A 21625-nucleotide genomic window follows, 5' to 3' on the forward strand; every position below is an offset into this window, starting at 1 on the left:
TTTTCACATTTATTTTCACAAAACTTTCAAATCTAATTATACTCAAACTCAAATTTCAAATCAACGCAAATGAGTTAAATCAAACTAAGTTCAGTTCAACATCAAACTCAAAGAAACAGAAACTTCAATCAAAAATTCAAAATCAAATACTTGTTAATTGGCTTGTGAGAATTCAATTTTGAGCATTTTTGTAGTTTTTTTACATTTTTTTAGTTATTTGACATGTGTCAAACAATTCGAGTTATTTGACAATGTAAAATTACGTTATTTTACACAGTTATTTTACAGTAAAATAACTCGAGTTATTTGACGGAACATCCCTGCAAGGCAGTGTAATAACGTCTTCATTGTATACTGTTATAGGGAACTCACCACCAGATTGGTTAATATTCTCAGACATTGGAGGTTTGTAATCGTAATAATCATAGCGCTCAATGAAATTTTCAATACTTTCAGTGCTAGGTGCCATTTTAAAATATGTCCAAACACATGACTATGTACTGCTATTTATACTTTTTTCGTAGATTTCCTTGAACACAGCATGCATCTCATGTAGGTTTCTAATATTTGTCATGTTGATTTTACCTGTCCTGAACAGAGTTGCTGTAATGTCACCTTTGTAGTAGCACATACCAGCAAATGATTCAGGATTGTAAAATACCTTGTTTAAATTTTCATAATAAAACTTTTCAAAATTAGGTTTAAATCCCAACGAACCACTGGCTACTATATTTGAAATCTTATACTCTTTTAATCGTACAGGAAACCCCAGTTTCTGAATAATACGTGCAAATTTTCGGCAAGCTATTCTAGCAGACTCCTCACTCTTAGTACCTAAACATACCATTTTCCCAGAAGTAAAAATGTTTGCTGTAGCTTGTGGACTTCTCAGACGCATGGTTACAGCATTAAACTTTTTAGGATTGTATACTACATTGTAAGATCGTGATGCAATTTCCTGCAAATCCAACACACAATCTAAATCCACTGTAGCTACAATGTTTTGCACCGTAGGATAAGTAATTTTGAACTCTCTCAAATCTGTCAATTTTGTATCATAACCTATATTTTGTATTATTTCATCAACTATTTTCAAGGCTATAATGCATGTTGTGGAATCACCACTTTCATCATAACATATCAACTTACCTGTTACATATACACTCACAACACACTCAGGTGCATCTACATGTACCTCTAAGCAATCTGATGAGATGTTTACCATTCTATAAATTGTACCGTAATATGCGCTAATGTACTCAAGGTCCAATTCACATTGTAAATTTGCAGTGTAGTATACTGGACGAGCCATTGTAACATAATGAGCTCTCTAGGACAAGTATCGGTAATTTATACAAGAATCAAACTTCTTTTTGTATTTACACTTATCACTTTCAACATCAATAACCAAGAAACCGTATTGTTCAGTCCAACAACTGTTGCAAATGGTACGGAATCTATCAAAGTTCATATCTGTTACATATTCAGTGAACACCTGTCTCAAATTCACCAAATCTTGCCTAAACAGAATAACATAATTGAAATTTTCCCTAATACCTGTCTTCTTAGGAATTTTTGTGTAAGCCTGACTCAAATAAAAACAAGATATATTTCGATGCCTACCACGTAAGAAAAAATTTGCAACTTTATCTTGCTTTTCGGTTAGTACATCATCAAAAATAACAATAGAATCCATTTCCAACTCCTCAGGCTCAGGTAAAGATTCAACCTGTATTTCGTGAATATTAATCATCTGTTTTTTACTTTTCTTTCCCTGGTTATGACTGGATATCAATTCTCTTAGAGTACCATATTTCTCCTGGTAGCTTGTTTTAGAACACAAGTACAAATTTTTAAATGGTCGTACATGTACTAACATTGTCAGTAATAAATTAGATTTCCCAGCACCACTTGGACCAAACATACCACAACGAATTACATTTGGAAACATTTCTACTTTCCTAGTCACTTTCTTAACTTGGTTATCAAAATTTATAACATCAATGCTATTTTTCAACTTATTCATTATGCAAACCATCATTAACCAGTTAATTACCAGACCTATTTATACTAATTTAGTAGAAAGTAACTATCATTACATGAAAATGTAAGAACAATGCTGTCTTACACAAGAATGAGAATTTGATTATGTACTACATTAGTTATAACTGATATTCCAAAAATTTTGTCAAAAATGGAATCAGCACCATCAAAAACCTATACTTTGATATGTCACATGTTATTTTGGCTGATTTCAAGATTTACCCCCACCCCCAACTCCTACCCAAAAAATTTTGTCAAAAATGAAATCAGCATCATCCAAAACATATACTTTGATATGTCACATGTCATTTTCACCCTTTTCAAAATTTAACCCCCCACCCTCAACCCCCACCCAAAAAATTTTGTCGAAAATGGAATCAGCATCATCCAAAACATATACTTTGATATGTCACATGTCATTTTCACCCTTTTCAAAATTTAACCCCCCACCCCCAACCCCTACCCAAAAAATTTTGTCAAAAATGAAATCAGCATCATCCAAAACATATACTTTGATATGTCACATGTCATTTTCACCCTTTTCAAAATTTAACCCCCCACCCTCAACCCCCACCCAAAAAATTTTGTCGAAAATGGAATCAGCATCATCCAAAACATATACTTTGATATGTCACATGTCATTTTCACCCTTTTCAAAATTTAACCCCCCACCCCTAACCCCTACCCAAAAAATTTTGTCAAAAATGAAATCAGCACCATCCAAAACATATACTTTGATATGTCACATGTCATTTTCACCCTTTTCAAAATTTAACCCCCCACCCCCAACCCCTACCTGAAAAATTTTGTCAAAAATGGAATCGGCACCATCCAAAACCTATTCTTTGATATGTCACATGCCATTTTCACCCTTTTCAAAATTTAACCCCCCACCCCCAACCCCTACCCAAAAAATTTTGTCAAAAATGGAATCGGCATCATCCAAAACATATACTTTGATATGTCACATGCCATTTTCACCCTTTTCAAAATTTAACCCCTCACCCCTCGACCCTACCCCAAAAATTTTGTCAAAAATGGAATCGGCACCATCCAAAACCTATACTTTGATATGTCACACATGCTAATTTGGTGAAGTTTCATTTTTCACCTCATAAAGGCTAACATGTACGGTGCAAAGGGATTGAAAAAAATCTCAGCATAGGCATTATAAAAAAAGTTAGCATGGTCATATCACATACTGGAATGCAAGTGTGTGCTGGAAACAAAAATGCTGATGCTTATGCATGGTGTGTAATATACTCATGGCAAGTGGTTACTACTCAATAGGAGGAGGGGGGAGGAGGGTGCTCGCGCATATGTGCAGTACTGGATGACAACCAGTGTAGCCAAACAACTATAAATAGAGGTGTAGTACCTAGGTGAAATCAGTTTTGCCAAAGCTATGGAACAAGAAGGTGCTACTTTATTGAACTCTCATACCATGCTTGTCAATACATCTAATGCTAGCAGTGTAACCCATACTATGGATGCTAACATGTGTTTGGTGCAAGAAGCTCTTTTAAAGAGCAAAACAGTGAGTGTGTTACGCAACATTGGTAAGCAGGCAAAGGTTAAGTATTATTATAAACTTAAAAAAGCAGATTTAATTGCTGCTTTGATGAGTTTAGATAATCTAACCAGGTTTTTGCCTACCAATGATGCAAGTACTTCTAATGTAAATATTGCCCCTGTAAATATGCCACGCCCTGCAGTAAATAATCAGCTTTCTACTAACCGTACTGTTAAAGAATTACGTATTAAGGCTAAGGAATTAAAAATTAAATATTATTATAAGTTAAATAAATTAGCTTTAGAGGCTGCTTTAAAATCAAGTGATACTAACACCAAAAAAAATATAAAATTGCATGAAATTTTTCCATTTAGTGCTGCTTTATTTAATAAGAGTAAAATAAGGAATGGTTGGGTAAGACCAGGACTTGCTTTGTATATTGCTAGTTTGAAGTGTGATGAAGAAAAATCAACATCTCCAGCTGAAGAAGAAGATGAAGGATTCAAATGGCTGCCACCACCACCACCCATGGATGAAGAACCTGAAGAAGATGAAGAATTTGTTTTTCCACCACCACCTACAACACCAGCAGCAGCAGCAGATGTATGGAAACCTGAACCAGATGAAGAAGAAGATGAAGAATTTACATTTCCACCACCGCCTTCAACGCCAACACCTCTGCCTTCACCACCACCACCCCCAGCACCAGTATTGAAACCCTTGCCAGTGGATAATGATGAAGAGGATGAAGACTTCGTTTTCACTTCAATGATTTCACGTAAGCATACTAAACCTTTAAAATTAGATAAGTATATTGTTTCTAATGTTTCAGGTCCGTCTGTGGAGGAGATTTTGACAGAAATGACCAGTTTGAGACCACCTTTGGAACCATTTCCAGATGAAGAGCCCACAGTGGAGGAACTGCCCAATGGAATATCACCATGCGAAGATGAAGTTATTGAAGCAGCTCACCAAGCCATCAATGATGTGTTAGACATGGAAGATTTCATCGAGCCAGACCCTGAACCAGAACCAGAGCCACAGGAACCAATCAACCTCACACAGTTGATTGATGAAATGGACTTCAACGAGCCGGTAGCAGAGCCAGACAACCTTGCAGACATTCTCAAAGAATTGGATATCCAGATACCAGTACCACAACCAGCCAGCATCCCTGAAGTAGCAGCAGATCAACCACAGGAGGACAAATTAGCAGCTTTAGTGAGTGAACTGGACATCACCAACACTGAAGAGGATAAGTTGGCCAACTTAGTGAATGAACTGGATATCACCGTATCTCAGCCAGCACCACCAGCATCACCAGAGCCCCAGCAGCCCATCCCGGAGATCCAGGTAAAAGATATATATCGTTTTAAATTTCGTGATGCTAACCTAGATACAGCATGTTTGTCTGAGTTACGCATCTACGCTCGCGACTTGAATATTAAAAATTATCATAAGTTGAGTCAGAAAGCTTTGGCAAAGTTTTTGAAACATTTTTATGAACCACCACAAGAAGTGCAACCTTCTTCGATGGCTGTTAAGAAACGCATGATTTTCAATAGACCTGTACCTGTGTATACCAAATATTATCCTAATGTAACCCATCCTCCTCGTAACATTGTACCCTATCCACCACCATTCAAGTATGACCTAGGGCCTTCGACAAGTGAACTTGATCAATTCATAAGTCGAAAGCCCACTAGGCCTATGCCGTTGGATAGGTACTTGAAACCATGTACAAGGACACAGCTACTGGAAGATGACTTGGTAGTTTCGAGCTCCTCTGACGAAGAAGACAATGCTGGTGATGATGTAGTTTGGCCTCCTCCATCTGCACCAATGTCTCGTGAAGCTCAACTCCAACAACTCCGGGAAGACTTGGCTATGTCCGATGATACCACTGATGATGACGATAACACAGATAATGACAACCAAGTTGAAATAGAACCTGCACAAATTACTCCTATACCAAGACGTAGTTATGTGCGCTCAATTTTCGACACTCCTGAAATTGACAACCCAATTAGAGACAATGAAGCTGTTCCTGCTGATCATGTGGAAGATTTGGATGCTAACTCCAATGAACCTGATGAAAATGCAGATGACAGCTCCGATGATACTGATGATGACAGTAGCTCGGATGATGAGATCTCTGACGATGATTCCGATGATGATTCTGACAGTTCTGACAATGAGGACAGTAGCTCAGATGACGACAACTCTACTAATGATGACAATAGCTCGGATGATGACAGTAGCTCGGATGATGATAGTTCTGATGATAACGATGATGACCAAAATAACAGTAATGAAAATAACGAAAACCAACACAACAATAACGAAAATGAAAATAACAAAAACCAACACAACAATAACGAAAATGAAAATAACGAAAACCAAAACAACAATAATGAAGATGGAAACCAAAATAACAGTAACAGTAACACTGATAGTACAACTGGTGACAATACCTCAAGTGATGATGAAGAAAACATATACTTTGGTGGTGGTGGCCAGATCACAGAGTTGGAGTACATTACAGTGAAGGAAGTTAGTAAGCGGGAATGTGTAAAATTCAAAATGCAAATGCGAGACTATGCCATTTCACTGAAGGAGAATGTACATCAACTACCAATGGTAGATCTCATCACCAAAGCTCTTGAGGAAATGTTAGAGTTTGCCAAGTCCCGTGCAAATGTGCAGGAAGGTGACCAAATAGAACTAGGTGTTACTAATCCAGGTTTTAATGGACGCCATATAACAACAGGTTACGAACGAGATGATCATGTGGAGTCACTGAAAGAGAAACTTATGCAGATATTGACATCTGACGAGTCAGTAGATGTGTTCCAGTCACTATTTCAAGTGCATACCATTGCAATGCCACGAGGTGGTCAAAGAACAAAAATAGTGAATCTACGCAAAGACACACATACAAAACAATGCATCAACAAGATTGTAAATGACGATAACTTATGTGGGCCTAGAGCTGTTATTGTGGGCCTTACATATCATACAAATAACATTCTCGATACAGTGTACACTGATGCTCAAATCAATACAATACGTTGTGGTCGTGGTAACATGCAAACAGAACTGGCTGAAAATTTATGCTCACAAATGGATTCTTACACTCAAACTGGATTCATACTAGAAGACTTTAAGAAAGTTGAGTTGTTGTTGGACATTCAGATTATCATCATCAATGCTGAAATGTTCAACAAAGTATTGTATAAAGGGTACGCTGATAAAGAGATAAAAATTTACTTGTACAAACAAGGTGACCACTATGATAACATAAATAAAATGAAAGCTTTCTTTGGCAGTAGTTACTTTTGTGATAAATGTTTCAAAGTTTATAAGAATAAAAATGGTCATACAAACTGTACGGGTGAGAAAACTTGCTTCCTGTGCCACAATCCACAACATGCTGATGACACCGTGCAACGTGTATACTGTAAGGATTGTAATCGGTACTGTAAAAACAATGACTGCCTTCGTGTACACAAAGAGACAGTGTGCAAATTATGGTATAAGTGTAAGAAATGTAACCAAGAAGTAAAACGTGAAAAAAGTTCAGAACACAAGTGTGGTTTTGAGGAGTGTAAAAATTGTAAACAGATTGTGGACAAAAATGAACACAAGTGTTACATGTTGAAGCAGCAGCCAAAAGGTGGTAAGTGTAAGTATGGTTGTAAAAATTGTGATCCCACCTCTACTCGTAAGGCTGCCAAGAATTGTACATATACTGAAAAATACATATTTTTTGACTATGAATGCCAACAAGAGACTGGAACACACATACCTAACTTAGTTGTAACCCGTGACTACCATAACAATGAAAATGTATTCTATAACAATGATGATTTTTGTGCTTGGCTCATAAGAAAAGAACACAAAGATCACGTGGCCATAGCTCACTATGGACGTGGATACGATTTTCACTTCATTATGCAGTATTGTGTAAAAAATACAATTGAACCTGATGTTATATACAGTGGCAGTAAAATCATGATCATGACCATTAAAAACCTTAACTTACGTCTAATCAACAGTCACAACTTTATTGCTTCGCCTCTATCAGCATTCCCTAGTACATTTGGTTTGGATGAGTTGAAGAAAGGTTACTTCCCACATTTCTTCAACACAGCTGCAAATGCAAATTATGTAGGGGACATTCCAGAGCCAAAGTTATATGGTTGTGACAAGATGATTCCTAAAGCGCGTAAAAAGTTTATTGAATGGCATGATGCAAGAAAAGCTGAAGGGTACATATTCGATATGAAGAAGGAGCTGTTAGAGTACTGTAGGTCTGATGTAGATATTTTACGTCGAGGTTGTTTACAGTTCAGAGAACAGTTCCTTGAAATAGCAAATATAGACCCTTTCAGTCAATACATTACCATTGCTAGTGTTTGTATGGCAACACACCGAACCAAGTACCTAAAGAAAGAAACCATAGCAGTAATAACACAGGCCATAAAAGACCAGTTCTCCAAGGTATCGATATCTTGGCTGAACTCATTCAATAATCCTAACATTGTGCATGGAGGTAATGGTTGTGAAGTGAAACTGTGTGGTGCTAAAGTTGATGGATTTGATAGCACAACAAAAACAGTATATCAGTTTCACAGATGCTTCTGGCACGGGTGTCTGGAATGTTACCACGAGGATACAAAGAACAAAGTAAATAAAGAAAATATGGGTGATCTGAACCATAAGACCATGGCTCTCACTGAACAACTGAAAGAAGCTGGGTACAATGTTGTTGAGATATGGGAATGTGAATGGTTGAAAACAGCTGCTTACCGACGATGTAGAAACGAACTTGGTGCTAAAATAACTGACCCACTGAATCCCCGTGATGCATTCTTTGGAGGACGAACCGAAGTTTTCAAGTTGAAGAAAACTGTTGATGGTGTTAACGAACGTATTGGTTACATAGATGTTTGTTCTTTGTATCCAACTGTAATGTACTATGATGACTTTCCCAAAGGGCATCCAACAAAAATAGTGAATCCCACACAGTACAATTCCAATTGGTTTGGTTTTGTGAAGTGTCGTGTACTAGCTCCACTTAAACTGTACATACCTGTGTTACCTGTTCGGGCTAAGATAGGTGGAACTGAAAAATTGATTTTCCCTCTTTGCTTGAAATGTACAGTTGAAAGTAAACAGAGCTGTACACATACTGATGCTGAACGTGAATTCCATGGTACATGGTCCAGTATTGAGCTGAACAAAGCCATTGAAAAAGGTTACAAAGTATTGCAAGTGTTCGAAGTTTGGAATTTTGAACGTACTAACCAGTTGTGGAAAGGTTATGTGACCAACTTTATGAAAATCAAGTTGGAAACTAGCCCTCATAATTACCCAACCAACCAAGCGTATGCAGATGCTATAAAATATTCTTATGGCATTGACTTGGATATAGGTAAAATTGAACCTAATCCAGGAAGACGTGCCATATCGAAAATGTGTCTGAATTCGCTGTGGGGAAAATTTGGTCAACGTGACAATATGGGTAATAAGGAGTTTGTGACAGAGCCATCCAGGTTATATGACCTATTGTTGGATGACAAGTTGACAAATCTCCATGTTAACTATATTTCTGAAGAAATGGTCCAAGTAGATTACAAATTCAAAGATACTTTTGTAGAGGACAATTTCAACACCAACATTTACATAGCTGCTTTCACCACAGCTAATGCACGACTCAGACTGTACGATATGCTGGACAGGTTGGGTGAGGCTGTGCTGTATTGCGATACAGATTCTGTAATATATGTGGACAATGGTACAAATACAGTACAAACAGGTGATCTGCTTGGTGAATGGACAGATGAGTTGAACGGAGCTTACATCGAGAAGTTCATTACCACAGGTCCGAAATCATACTATTACCGTACAAACACAGGTAAAGAGGAGATAAAAATGAAAGGATTCACTATGCATTACAAAAATACCAAAGTAATCTGTGGTCTTGTGATGGAACTGTTGATAGATCGTGAATTCCCAAATGTTCTCACATTCGATAACATCATCAAACGAGATGACAATACAAAACAACTAGTTAACAAACCCCTAATAAAGAAATATAGTTTTAGTTTTGACAAAAGATACATTCGTACTAATTTTGATACTCTTCCATTTGGTTACAATTAGTATAAATAGAAGTACAGTAAATGGATAAAATAATTATTGCAATGGATTTTGTTATTGATTTTCAATGTTTTAAAAGTATTGGCAATAGCTACATTGTGAAAGAGTTGTCTGTGGTACGTATACATGGTAACAAAGAAATGCATTTCTTACTTAAACCACCACAACCTTACTTCACACTCACTCCTCAAATGAAAAAGCGTGTTAATTTCCTAACTCGACACATCCATGGTCTTAGGTGGGACTCAGGTGAACTAGATAGCGATGATGTTTTGGCTTATGTTGCAGACGTGTTAAACTTATGTGCTAATACTGTCTACATTAAAGGTAGTGAACGTGTAAAATTTATGGAGAACATGTTACATCCTAGGATTGTGGTGAGGGATTTGGACCATTTTATGGATGATTGTGACACAACTGTAAAGGTAAAATGTGAAAATCATGTTAACAAAACAAAAAGGTGTTCTTTGAGCAAAGCATTAAGTTATAAGGCTTGGCTACTGACTCATGGATACTAACAAAAAAAATATAAATAGAGTTGAAAAGGATAAAAAATTATTATAAAAATGGCTTTTCAAATTTCACTTACACAAAATTCATCTGTGTTTAATTTTGAGTATGGTGATGGTATTAAGTTGTGTGGACCATATGAAATGTGTTTAAAGAGTTTTGTAACTTATAACAACATACCAAACATAACTGAAAAAAATAACAATATCACATTTGTTGGTAAAGAAGTGGAAAATGAAATCCCAATGGAAACTTACCAATATAATACTGATATAAATAACAATACTGAAAGTAATGAAACAACACCAATTTTACATAGGCTTCATGTTGAAAAAAGACCAAAGACCAAAAAAGAGTACTCATATGCAATACCTAAAGGCACGTATGAGATACAAGATATTGTGAAATATGTGGAAAATATTGAAAAACTACCTGAATCAGGAACTTTCTTACGTCTAAATAAAAATACATTTAAGCTCGAGATTAAAAGTCCACTGCATATTGACTTCACACGTTCAAATTCCATTGGTAGAACATTGGGATTCAGTCCTGCACTACTACCTCCAGATATAAAACATGAATCAGATCTACCAGTACAAATTTTCACTGTACAAACCATTAAAGTGAAATGCAACCTAATTAAATGCAACATTGATAATATGAAGAGAAATGACAATACATTGTATGAGTTTCCATTGAGAGTAGAAAGTGGTGAGAAAATAATTGAAAGACCAATAACATTATGTTACTATCCGCTTACACGTATTGATAGCATTTACCAACTACACCTACGAATAGTGGATCAGGATGATAATATTGTTGATTTCCAAGGTGAACAAATATCTATAACACTAGGCTTTAGGCCACTCAAGTGAATAAAAATATAAATAAAACCTAGTAATAGTGTGGTGTATTGATCATTATGGATCGAAAAATTAAAGAATACATTGAAAGTGGCAGAGCATTGCAACAAAAATTTGATGAATTGAAGTTTGGAAAATTAACTAGGTGTGAGGAGATGGTTGAAAAGTTCAAACCAATAACTGAAAAACTATCTCAACTACGTGACAACTTGAAACCCGTTGCTGCTACAGCCGCTGTTGTGACAAACAAAGGTACTGTTCCACCATACCTTGGAGAAATGTTAGCTTCAGGTAAGAAATTAGACTCACAGTTTGGTATACGTATTGGTAAAGATGGTTTGAGTAGATATAAAATGTATTTCCTGGCACTGGAGTAAGAATTCTTACAATACTTTTTAAATTCAAAAGTATGTGGAAACTTATGTGAAAAATTTCACATAAACCTTCACATAGTTTTTCATTCAATCAAATGCAAAAATATTTACAAAACTTAGATATTGAAATGAAATGCAAAATTTTTTGCAATACTTAAACATTTCAATCAAATGCAAAAATTTCATCAAAACTTGAACATTTCAAACAAATGCAAAAATTCATTCAAAACTTAAACATTTCAATGAAATGCAAAAATTTCATCAAAACTTGAACATTTCAATGAAATGCAAAAATTCTTTCAAAACTTAAACATTTCAAACAAATGCAAAAATTCATTCAAAACTTAAACATTTCAATGAAATGCAAAAATTCATTCAAAACTTAAACATTTCAAACAAATGCAAAAATTTCATCACAACATTACCATTATACCACTAGTTAAAGAAAACATTATCTCTAATAAAGCGGTAACACAAACACCAACACCTTTATCATAGAAACTGATTCTTTTAACTAATGCACCCACCAGATGTGGAGGTTGTTATTGAAGAGAAATTTTTGCATTTGATTAAAACAAATTGTCATTTTTTTTTCTTTCTATTATAAAATAAATAATGAACACTATTGAAAAGAGCCACCTTGAATTAATAAAAGATTATGTTGATTGGGAGGGAATTTCAGAATATCAAAAACTATCAGAAAATTTCATAAGAGAATTTAAAGGCAAAGTAAATTGGAGTGCAATTTCAAAATATCAAACACTATCAGAAAACTTTATAAGAGAATTCAAAGATCAAGTACATTGGAAAAAGATTTCAAGATATCAAGATCTATCTGAGTATTTCATAAGAGAATTCAAAGATCAAGTAAATTGGGAAAGGATTTCAGAATATCAAAAACTATCAGAAAATTTCATAAGAGAATTTAAAGGCAAAGTAAATTGGAGTGCAATTTCAAAATATCAAACACTATCAGAAAACTTTATAAGAGAATTCAAAGATCAAGTACATTGGAAAAAGATTTCAAGATATCAAGATCTATCTGAGTATTTCATAAGAGAATTCAAAGATCAAGTAAATTGGGAAAGGATTTCAGTTCATCAAAAACTGTCAGAAGATTTCATAAGGGAATTCAAAGACAAAGTAGATTGGAGAGGAATTTCATGGTATGAGATGCTATCTGAAGATTTCATAAGAGAATTTAAAGACAAAGTAGATTTTAAATGGATTTCAGTTCATCAAAAACTGTCAGAAGATTTCATAAGGGAATTCAAAGACAAAGTAGATTGGAGAGGAATTTCATGGTATGAGATGCTATCTGAAGATTTCATAAGAGAATTTAAAGACAAAGTAGATTGGTATAGAATTTCAAGGTATCAATATTTATCAGAAAATTTCATAATAGAGTTCAAAGACAAAGTAAATTGGTGCGCAATTTCAGAAAATGAAAAACTACCAAAAGAACTTAAAGACATAGCAAATCGCAATATTTCAAAAGGCTTAATTGAACATATTTTATGTAACTTAGACTCAAGTAATATTCATATTGTCAGACTTTAATGATGTGAATAAAAAACTTTTTTATGAAAAATTTTTTCATAAAAGATGTAAGATTAATTTACAACAGCTCTATTTGTGAAAGGGTTATAAGTAGAAACAACATTATAAATAGTTACAATGTGTATTACTGTATCAGCAGAAAGAGCTTCCTTGAATCTAAATTTTAATTTTACGTTTGTGGTACTCTCCTTTATGCTTTCAGGTTGGCAGGTACAATCAATAGCTATTATGGGATATTTGTTGACATAATCATTTAAAGAACAAATTGGTTTCCCTTCATTACCATAATAAGCTAGTTTGAAATTTTTAAACATTTGATAAATTTTATTATAATCATTTTCTGAACTATTTATATTTAGTTCAGTTTTAGGATAATGTTCATTATTGTTGAGAACAGCTTGAACGTTTTCAAGGCCACATAAATCAAATTGACTATTATCCACTTTGATGTTATCATTTCTATTTTTTTGCATCCCAATAAGAATAAATATTGGATTCCCATCACAAGTATATTCACATGTATACTTTTTTGTTGTTATACCAGTTTTAAACTCATATCCCCAATGTCTAAAAATTTGTGGTAAATCTTTTGAAGCCAGTATTTGTTTTAGACATTTGTTTTCCATTTCTCTTCTCAATTTTACCTGTGACATTATTAGTGCAACATCTGTAAATTTTATAGTAATAGTATGTTCATTTGCAAAAGTACTATCAACTTGAAACATATTATTATAATTATTGAGATGGGTTTTTGTTAACCTTAATTCATGTGGGACGTGAAATACATAATCCTTGTGATCCTCATGATAACCAAATAGTGTTTCTAAAGAATTATACAAAGTAAAATACCCAGATTTGTTCAGAACATTTGAGTTTGGAGAGGAGATATTCCAGCCTCCATCATTGTAAATCGAATCAGAACCAAATGAAACAATTCCTTTCATAGTAGTAACCACACCTGGCTCTTCAACTGAATCTATTATTTTATCACATTCCAAATATTCAATTTTTGAAAATAAATGTGGTAGTGGATTAGTAACAAATGATATTTTTTTCAAATCAAGTTCTGCTACAGCACTCTTGTCAGAATTTTTAGTCACTGTAACAATTCCTTTCACAAGTAATCCACTTCTATGTGGATGGGTAATGACATCTTCATTGTATGTTCTTATACGAATTTTACTGTTTGGTTTATTTATATCATCTTGTGGAGAGGGTCTGTAGACTACAAAGTCTTCACTTTCAATGTAATTTTGTATCATATTTATAATAGGAAAAATTTTTTTTTATTAAAACTTGGATTTTAAAAGTTCTTCATTATAGAATTTCCCTTCAATTTCTTCACCATCAGTATCTTTAATAGAATAAGTTACAGGAGTTGTGTGAAATATTTCATCAACTACAAAAATTTCTTTAGTCCAGTTATTCTTGTACTTGTTATCAAAAACTTTTTTATATGCAAAAATTCTAACTCTATCTCCCTGCTTAAATTTCTGATTCGATTTACATTTGGGTTTATTTTTGTTAAATTTCATCAAAATTTCTTCTGCATTATCCTTATCAACTTTAATAGGTGGCATACCAATAGTTCTATGAACATCTTTTGTGTTATATTCTTCTAGTATTTTAGGTAAAATATCAATCCATCTGAAATTCTTCCTCATCTCAAAATAAATTTTCAACTTTTGATTTAATGTTCTGTTGAAACGTTCAATTATTGCAGACTTTTCCTCATTATTGGTATGATACATTTTAATGTTGTGTTTTTTCAACATTGTCTTGAAAGTTTGATTTACAAATTCCCCACCTTTGTCCACATGAAGTAAATTGGGTTTTCTTTTCGAGATTTTCAAAATATTTTCAAAAGCATCTGTAGCTGCTTTACCTGACTTATTCTTCAAAGGTTCAATCCATACAAATTTAGAAAATGTATCTTCAACATTGAGCATATATTTAAAACCATCATTTTCTTTGGAATATTTGTCCATAATTAATAAATCAGCTGCCCATAAATCATCAATACCTTTGGTTACAATACTTCTTTTACAAAACTTTTTCCTAATAGGTGCATGTAATTCTTTAGCTTCTTCCATTTATTTATTGTATATAAAAAAATCCTTTAAAACTTTGTTTAAAAATTTCATTCACATTATCACAATCTTTATCAATTACTAGAAAGCCATACTTAGTTTTCCAACAAATATTGCACATTTCCAAATATTCATCAAATGTTACTAAATGCGAGACATGATTATCGTAAATGTGTCTCGAATTTCTAAGATCTTGCATAAAAATTGCCAGTAAATTAAAATTATCTCTTATACATTGTTTTGGACATTTTGAATAGGATTGAGCTAGATAAAAGCAAGAAATATTGTAATGTCTTCCTCTCAGATAGAAATTTGCTATTTTATCTTGAGGGTCTGTCAAAACATCGTCAAAAATTATAACTGAATTTGGTTTCATTTCTTCAGGTTCTTTCAAATCTTGAGGTAATATAGTACTAAAACCAATGTTCTGTTCTGGCGATGTTCTGTTGATAATATCTATTATGTTTTTCAATCGAATATATTTTTCTTGATGAGATGTTTTTGAGCAAAGATAAATATGGGTATATGTATTTATTTCCATTAGAATTTGAATTAAAAGATTGGTTTTACCACAACCTGATGGACCAAATATACCAGCTCGAATTACATTTGGAAAATTTCTATTATATCGTGGACCCACCTCCTTGTAATCATAATTTTCAATTTCAATAGGTATATCACTTTTAACTACTTTTATAATACGTTTTTTCTTCATTTATATTAGGATTTTTTTTTTGTATTATAAATATGAGATTTGATTTAATAGGCGAACGTAAAGGAGAAACTTTATCTTCTTACATTCACACAATATTTAAAAATAGAGTTAATCTGTGTTCTAATAAACTCTATGGAGTTTGTTTACTCATTCTTAGTCTCTTTAATTCTTTAATGAATGTAAGAAAACATAACAACAGGTTTGATCTTGTAGATGATCAAGGAAATCACGAGGAAATTTATATTCCAGAAGGTGCCTACGAAGTTACGGATATTATCAACGCTATAAGAGATAAAAAATTCAACTCTTTATATAATGTTGAGAGAAAAAATATACGATTTGATCTTTCAGAAGATGAAAAGAAGATGATTCCAGTTCCAGAAGGAATTTATGATGTAGATAATCTAGAGAGTACAATCAAAGCAAAGGAATTTGATAAACTAAGTACAATAATACAAAAAAGGGAAGATTTACATCTAGATAAGTTATTAGATAAAGAGTGTCGTCATTACATTCACATTCCTGGAGATAAGTACAAAGTAGAAGATATCTTACAAGCAATTAAAGAGAGAAGGTGTGCAGCAGATAAATTGAAAATGAATTTAACACCATATACTCATAAAGTAAAGATAATATCTGAAGGTAAAAAAGTTGACTTTAGTGTACCCAACTCTATTTGTAGAGTTTTGGGTTATAGTGAAAGGGTTTTAGAAAAAGATGTAACACATCATTCAGATAGAATGATTGACATTTTTCCTCTTACTGCTATTCAAGTAAAATGTAATTTAGTGAATACAAATTATGAAAATGGAGAAGGAGGAGGTGGTGTAATATACTCCCACCCCTGGTCAGCTCCAACAGGTGAAAAATATTGGATAATCCCATATCACTACTTATACTATGAAATAAATACACATTCTTTCAGGGAAATTGTAGTTCAGATTGTAGATCAAGATGGTAATCTGTTGGATTTTGGTGATGAAAAAATTTATGTAGCATTGGATATTAGAGAAATGTAATTTTAAGAGAAATTCTCTTAAAATACTTAGAACTCAGCTAAAAATTTCAAACAAAGATGTCCACAAATAACTTGATTGAAATTTTGCTTTTGGTCAACATTATAATATACATTCTTTTGAAAATAGTTTAGTACTTCACTAGGAGGTCTTTCACCAAAAGAATCAAAATAAATTATATAATCATCTTTCTTGAAAAAACAAACCCAATGAGATCCCGGTCCAATAGAATCATCTAAATTGATAATCATGCTTTCATTTCTTCCAATTTGTTTTGGTAGTTGATCTTTCATAAACACTCCCCTAAAATAAGGTATACACAATTCCTTTGCATATAATTCTAGTTCCATATTGGATAAGGGTTTAATAGGAATTTTTATTAACCTCCCTTCCTCTTTTTTTTTTTTGCTTTCACATTAACCCCAGCACCTTCAACAGGTTTTCGATGAGAAGCTGGATTTAAATATAACCCCTCACCTTCAACAGGTTTTCGATGAGAAGTTGGATTCAAATATAATCCTTTTCCTACTTTCTTCATAGCTAATTTGATATCTTTAGAATTATTTATAAATTGCAAAACCTTTTCGTTGTTTTCCAAACCTGTACCAGACTTTACTGGTTCCTCTAGTATATCAGTTAGTTGTTTGTGAAGAGGTTTTTCTTCTTTATATCTTTTTTTAACTTCTTCAACTAACTGATTGTTTGCTCTATGATTGCTATAGGCATCAAAACCATTTTTAATTATGGATGATGCCGCAGCTATAGCTGGTAAAGCAGCAACTAGAGCAGGTAAGAAACCTCCAGTTTTATTATTTGTGTTGATAAATTCCAATTGTTTTGCAGACAACTTTATCTTGACTGATTTCTTTTGGGTACGCGCTTTGCTGATTTCCTTCTTTTGATATGTTGTCACTGGTAAATAAGTTTCTTTCATCACACTGTTTTTTGTTCGAATCAATTGTTTGTGATCCAAGTTTAAAGTAATTGGTTTCCCTAACTTTATTCCCTCTAGAATTAACAGTTGCTCTTTTTCATCTAAATTGACAGGAATTTTTTCATAATTTTCCTTTTTCATACCGGTACCAAAGTACCTTTTTGCACCCATGACAGCATCCACAAGCTGAGCTTGTTTTTCCAATTTTTTACTTGTATCTTTATCACGTGCAATATTTGAAGCTTCTCTCTGTAATATATAATCAGCTTCATGAAGTTCAGCAGGATCTTCCATCAATTCATAAGCAACATCATGTCTCCTAGATGCATAATCCAGTTTATTTCTTGGTTCAACTCCTTTCAATATTTGTAAAGTTGGATTTGTCCAGGGTCCAGTAAAATTATGATCTTCTAAATGCATGGGAGGTAATGGAAGCTTCTTTATTGCCCAATTTGCAACTGTACCCAACATACCACTACCTTCTTTCACTTCACCATCAAACATCACCTTGGGAATTCTTTGTCGAATTTTGTCATTCAATATAGTTTTAAAGTTGTTACTATTCATGTTTATTACAGAAAAAAAATATCATTTCTTCTTTTTGCGTCTAATCACTTTTTTTCTAAATTTCCAAATACTTTTCAAGAGAATCGTCATCAAGAAAATACATGTTTTCATATTTTGATGCTGGGAGCTTGTTCTCCCACTTTGTGTATTAGAATTATTTCCTTCACTACTACATGGAGAGTCACTATTCATTTTATAATAGGAAATTTTTTTTTTCAAAGTTCTTTAAGTTCTTGCAAAATCCTAACAATTTCATTTCTTAAATGAGGGTTGGAATTTCCAGCTTTCTTTTCACCATACAAAACAACTAATTTATCAAACAATTCAGGCAAGTTATCCCAATAAATATATTTATCCCCAGATGTGTTGGCATACAAATTCATTTTTTTGAGATGATTTAAAATTGGTACTATTGCCTTACCATCTAAAGATCCATTTCGAATCTTTAAGTAAGTTGTAACAAATTTTTCTAGATAAATATCTATGATATCATCAATTTGATACAACCCTCCTCCCTTTTTCAGATATTTATCTATGATATCATCAATTTGATACAACCCTCCTCCCTTTTTCAGATATTTATCTAGCAAAGGTTTTATTACAGAAATGTATTTGATTCCACAACTTGATTTCACTCTGGAAGATGGATTATTATTTTGTTTATAACTACTGGTTTTATCAATAATTTCCCAAAAATCCTTTAAATCTTCAGAATCATACTGATTTGGATCTGGATTTTTCAATGTCAACAACTGCCATAAACCATGAGTTCCTTTAAATTCAATACCACCTTTAAACTTGATGTTATTACCATTAAAAGTAATTTCTTCATTGCCAATCATCCATTTATTAATGTCTGGATCATATCGAATCCCAAAAGTAGTATCACAAATTTCTTTTTTATCATCAGCAGCATAAAATTGTAAATATTGTTTTGCTATTTCGCCAAGAACATTTTCATGAGAACTATTCCACTCAAGCATATTTTGGGTAGGTTGTGGGAAGGTTTCTGGAAGATTTTGGGAAGGTATTTGGAAGGTTTCTGGAACATTTTGAGTTATTTGGTTTCTAATTTTTTCTAGTGGTGTAATGATTGGCTTAAACTGTTCTTCCAATACTTCTTGCTTATAAATTTTACCTGCTTTACTTGCCTGATACATTGCCTTCAATTCCTTTCTTATATTAACATTTTCATTTACTAAATTGTAATTATTGCTCATTTATAGTAGAAAAATTTTTTTTCCTATTATAAAATGAAGTGTGCTGGTATTATTCTGTTTACCCTTTTTGTATCAACTTTACAAGAACATGATTTATTCTTCAGATCTCAAAAAATAGTCAACAATGATGGGGTTACACTATTTTGTAATGTTACATTTTCAGAACAAGAATTTGTGTATCAGCTGGAATGGCTTAAAGATGTTCCTTTTGACATTCCAGAACGTTTAAGTATCAATAAATTTGAATATTTGAATTCAACATCGAAGAAAAAGGTTGAGGTTGTATCATTTTTGAAAGTTATAAATGAAGGACAATACATGTGTCGAATTAGAACAAAAAAATTTGGTGAATCTTCAAGTAACTATTACTATGATTATTTGGTAGTGTCGCAGCAAAATTTAAAGAGTCAACAGCATTTGGTGACAAAAACTTGGGTAAAATTGCTTATGGAAACAGAGGGAGTCAATACAAAAATTGAATGTGTTTATAATTTTGAGAAATTTCAGTCAAATAATAAGTGGTTCAATTATAACAATGAATCCATCATTTCTAATGAGCGAATTCGTACCACAGACTTGTTTATTGAAATCAAAAATCTAACTTTTACAGATCAAAATGCGTACAGATGTGTGAGTCCAAACAATGAGTTTTATACAGCTTTAGTGGTTACAAAAAATTATAAAAAGTGGTAATATCTTTTAGAACACTGTTCTAAAAGAACAAAGCAGTTAATTAGATGAATACTTCCATCCTAAAGAAAGGAATATTTTTCTGCATATTTCATCACATTCCCTCTTGTTGCCAAGTGAAATGAAATCTTCTGGATCAAAATTGTGACCATCTTTCAACATTAATTTATGTAAAAGAAATTTCATATTTATAAAGTTTTTTCTATGGCTATTTATCAAATCAAATTGATTGGAAAATTTTTCAAAATCATTTAGAAGTTGTTGTTCTAAATGGGAAATATCACTTGGTTTCTGCCCTGTTAAATTAGAATGAATTAGAATATAATCGTCATAGTGTTTATGATAACCTAGTTCTTTCAAGAAATAAAAAACAGTTGATTTTTTCACTTGTCCAAATGTAGATAAAGCTTCTTGTAAATGTATATAAACCTCTGGACTTATAAAATCAGTTTGTTTTCCTTGATATTTCTCCAAACACTTTTTGAAATTACTTAACCTATTGTAGTTTGAATTTTGTTTCTTGAAGCAATGAGGTTTAGAATTATGTTTGTAGTGAATTACCTCGGCAAAACATTTTTTGCATATTAAAATATTATCTCGATCTTTGAAAAATTCTCGAGTACTTCCACAGTTTTGACACCTTTTGGATGGATAATACTCTTTTTTTGATACATTGCATATGAGACCAAATCTCTGTGAAGCTTCCTTCATAATCTCATAAGGAATGATTTTTTTCATTTCATTCAAATATGTATTCACATTTGTTTTCATCAAGTTTTCTCTCGTTCTCAAATATAACATCAATATGCTTTCTGAAAATTGAAACTTGTCCATGTTTTTAAAATCATTCACAACTTCAGGAGAAAGAGCATCCTCAATGTTGTATGTTTTCACTCTTTGCTTAGATTCTTGAAATAATTGAATATTGTTCCTTAAAGTATTTGTTATAAAATTATCCAATTCTATAATAGAACTCATTTTATTATAGAAAACAATTCTTTTAACTATTACATTTTTTTCCTAGATACCCAATCTTTCAATTCACATATGAAATCTTCTGATAGTTCTTGATTTTCTAAGATTTCTTTCCAATCTACTTTGTCTTTGAATTCTCTAATGAAATGTTCAGACAGTTTTTGACTCCATGAAATACATTCCCAGCATACTTGGTCTTTAAATTCTTTAATGAAATCTTCAGCCAGTTTTTGATGGCATGAAATCCAATGCCAATTTACTTGATCTTTGAATTCTCTAATGAAATGTTCAGACAGTTTTTGATGACCTGAAATCCAATGCCAATTTACACAATCTTTGAATTCCATGATGAAATCTTCTGATAGTTCTTGATAACGTGAAATTTCTTCC

The 21625-nt window shown here is 32.8% G+C and overlaps 2 protein-coding genes across 3 annotated transcripts in view; one reads left to right on the forward strand and one right to left on the reverse strand.

Moving 5' to 3' along the window:
* The window catches only part of LOC135844693 (LHFPL tetraspan subfamily member 6 protein-like), a 366811-nt gene that overhangs the window by 154865 nt on the left and 190321 nt on the right, over positions 1–21625 (reverse strand). The window lies entirely within an intron of this gene.
* LOC135843396 (uncharacterized) lies at positions 3128–9724 on the forward strand. Its single transcript, XM_065361267.1, has one exon. It carries the CDS (start codon positions 3449–3451, stop codon positions 9722–9724), a length of 6276 nt encoding a protein of 2091 aa, XP_065217339.1. The 5' UTR covers positions 3128–3448.

Source organism: Planococcus citri, chromosome 4 (assembly GCF_950023065.1).
Source record: "Planococcus citri chromosome 4, ihPlaCitr1.1, whole genome shotgun sequence".
NCBI classification, from domain to species: domain Eukaryota; kingdom Metazoa; phylum Arthropoda; class Insecta; order Hemiptera; family Pseudococcidae; genus Planococcus; species Planococcus citri.

Bases quoted from the DNA above. Each gene is read 5' to 3' on its own strand.
- LOC135843396 (XM_065361267.1), top strand. From the start codon at position 3,449: ATGGAACAAGAAGGTGCTACTTTATTGAACTCTCATACCATGCTTGTC.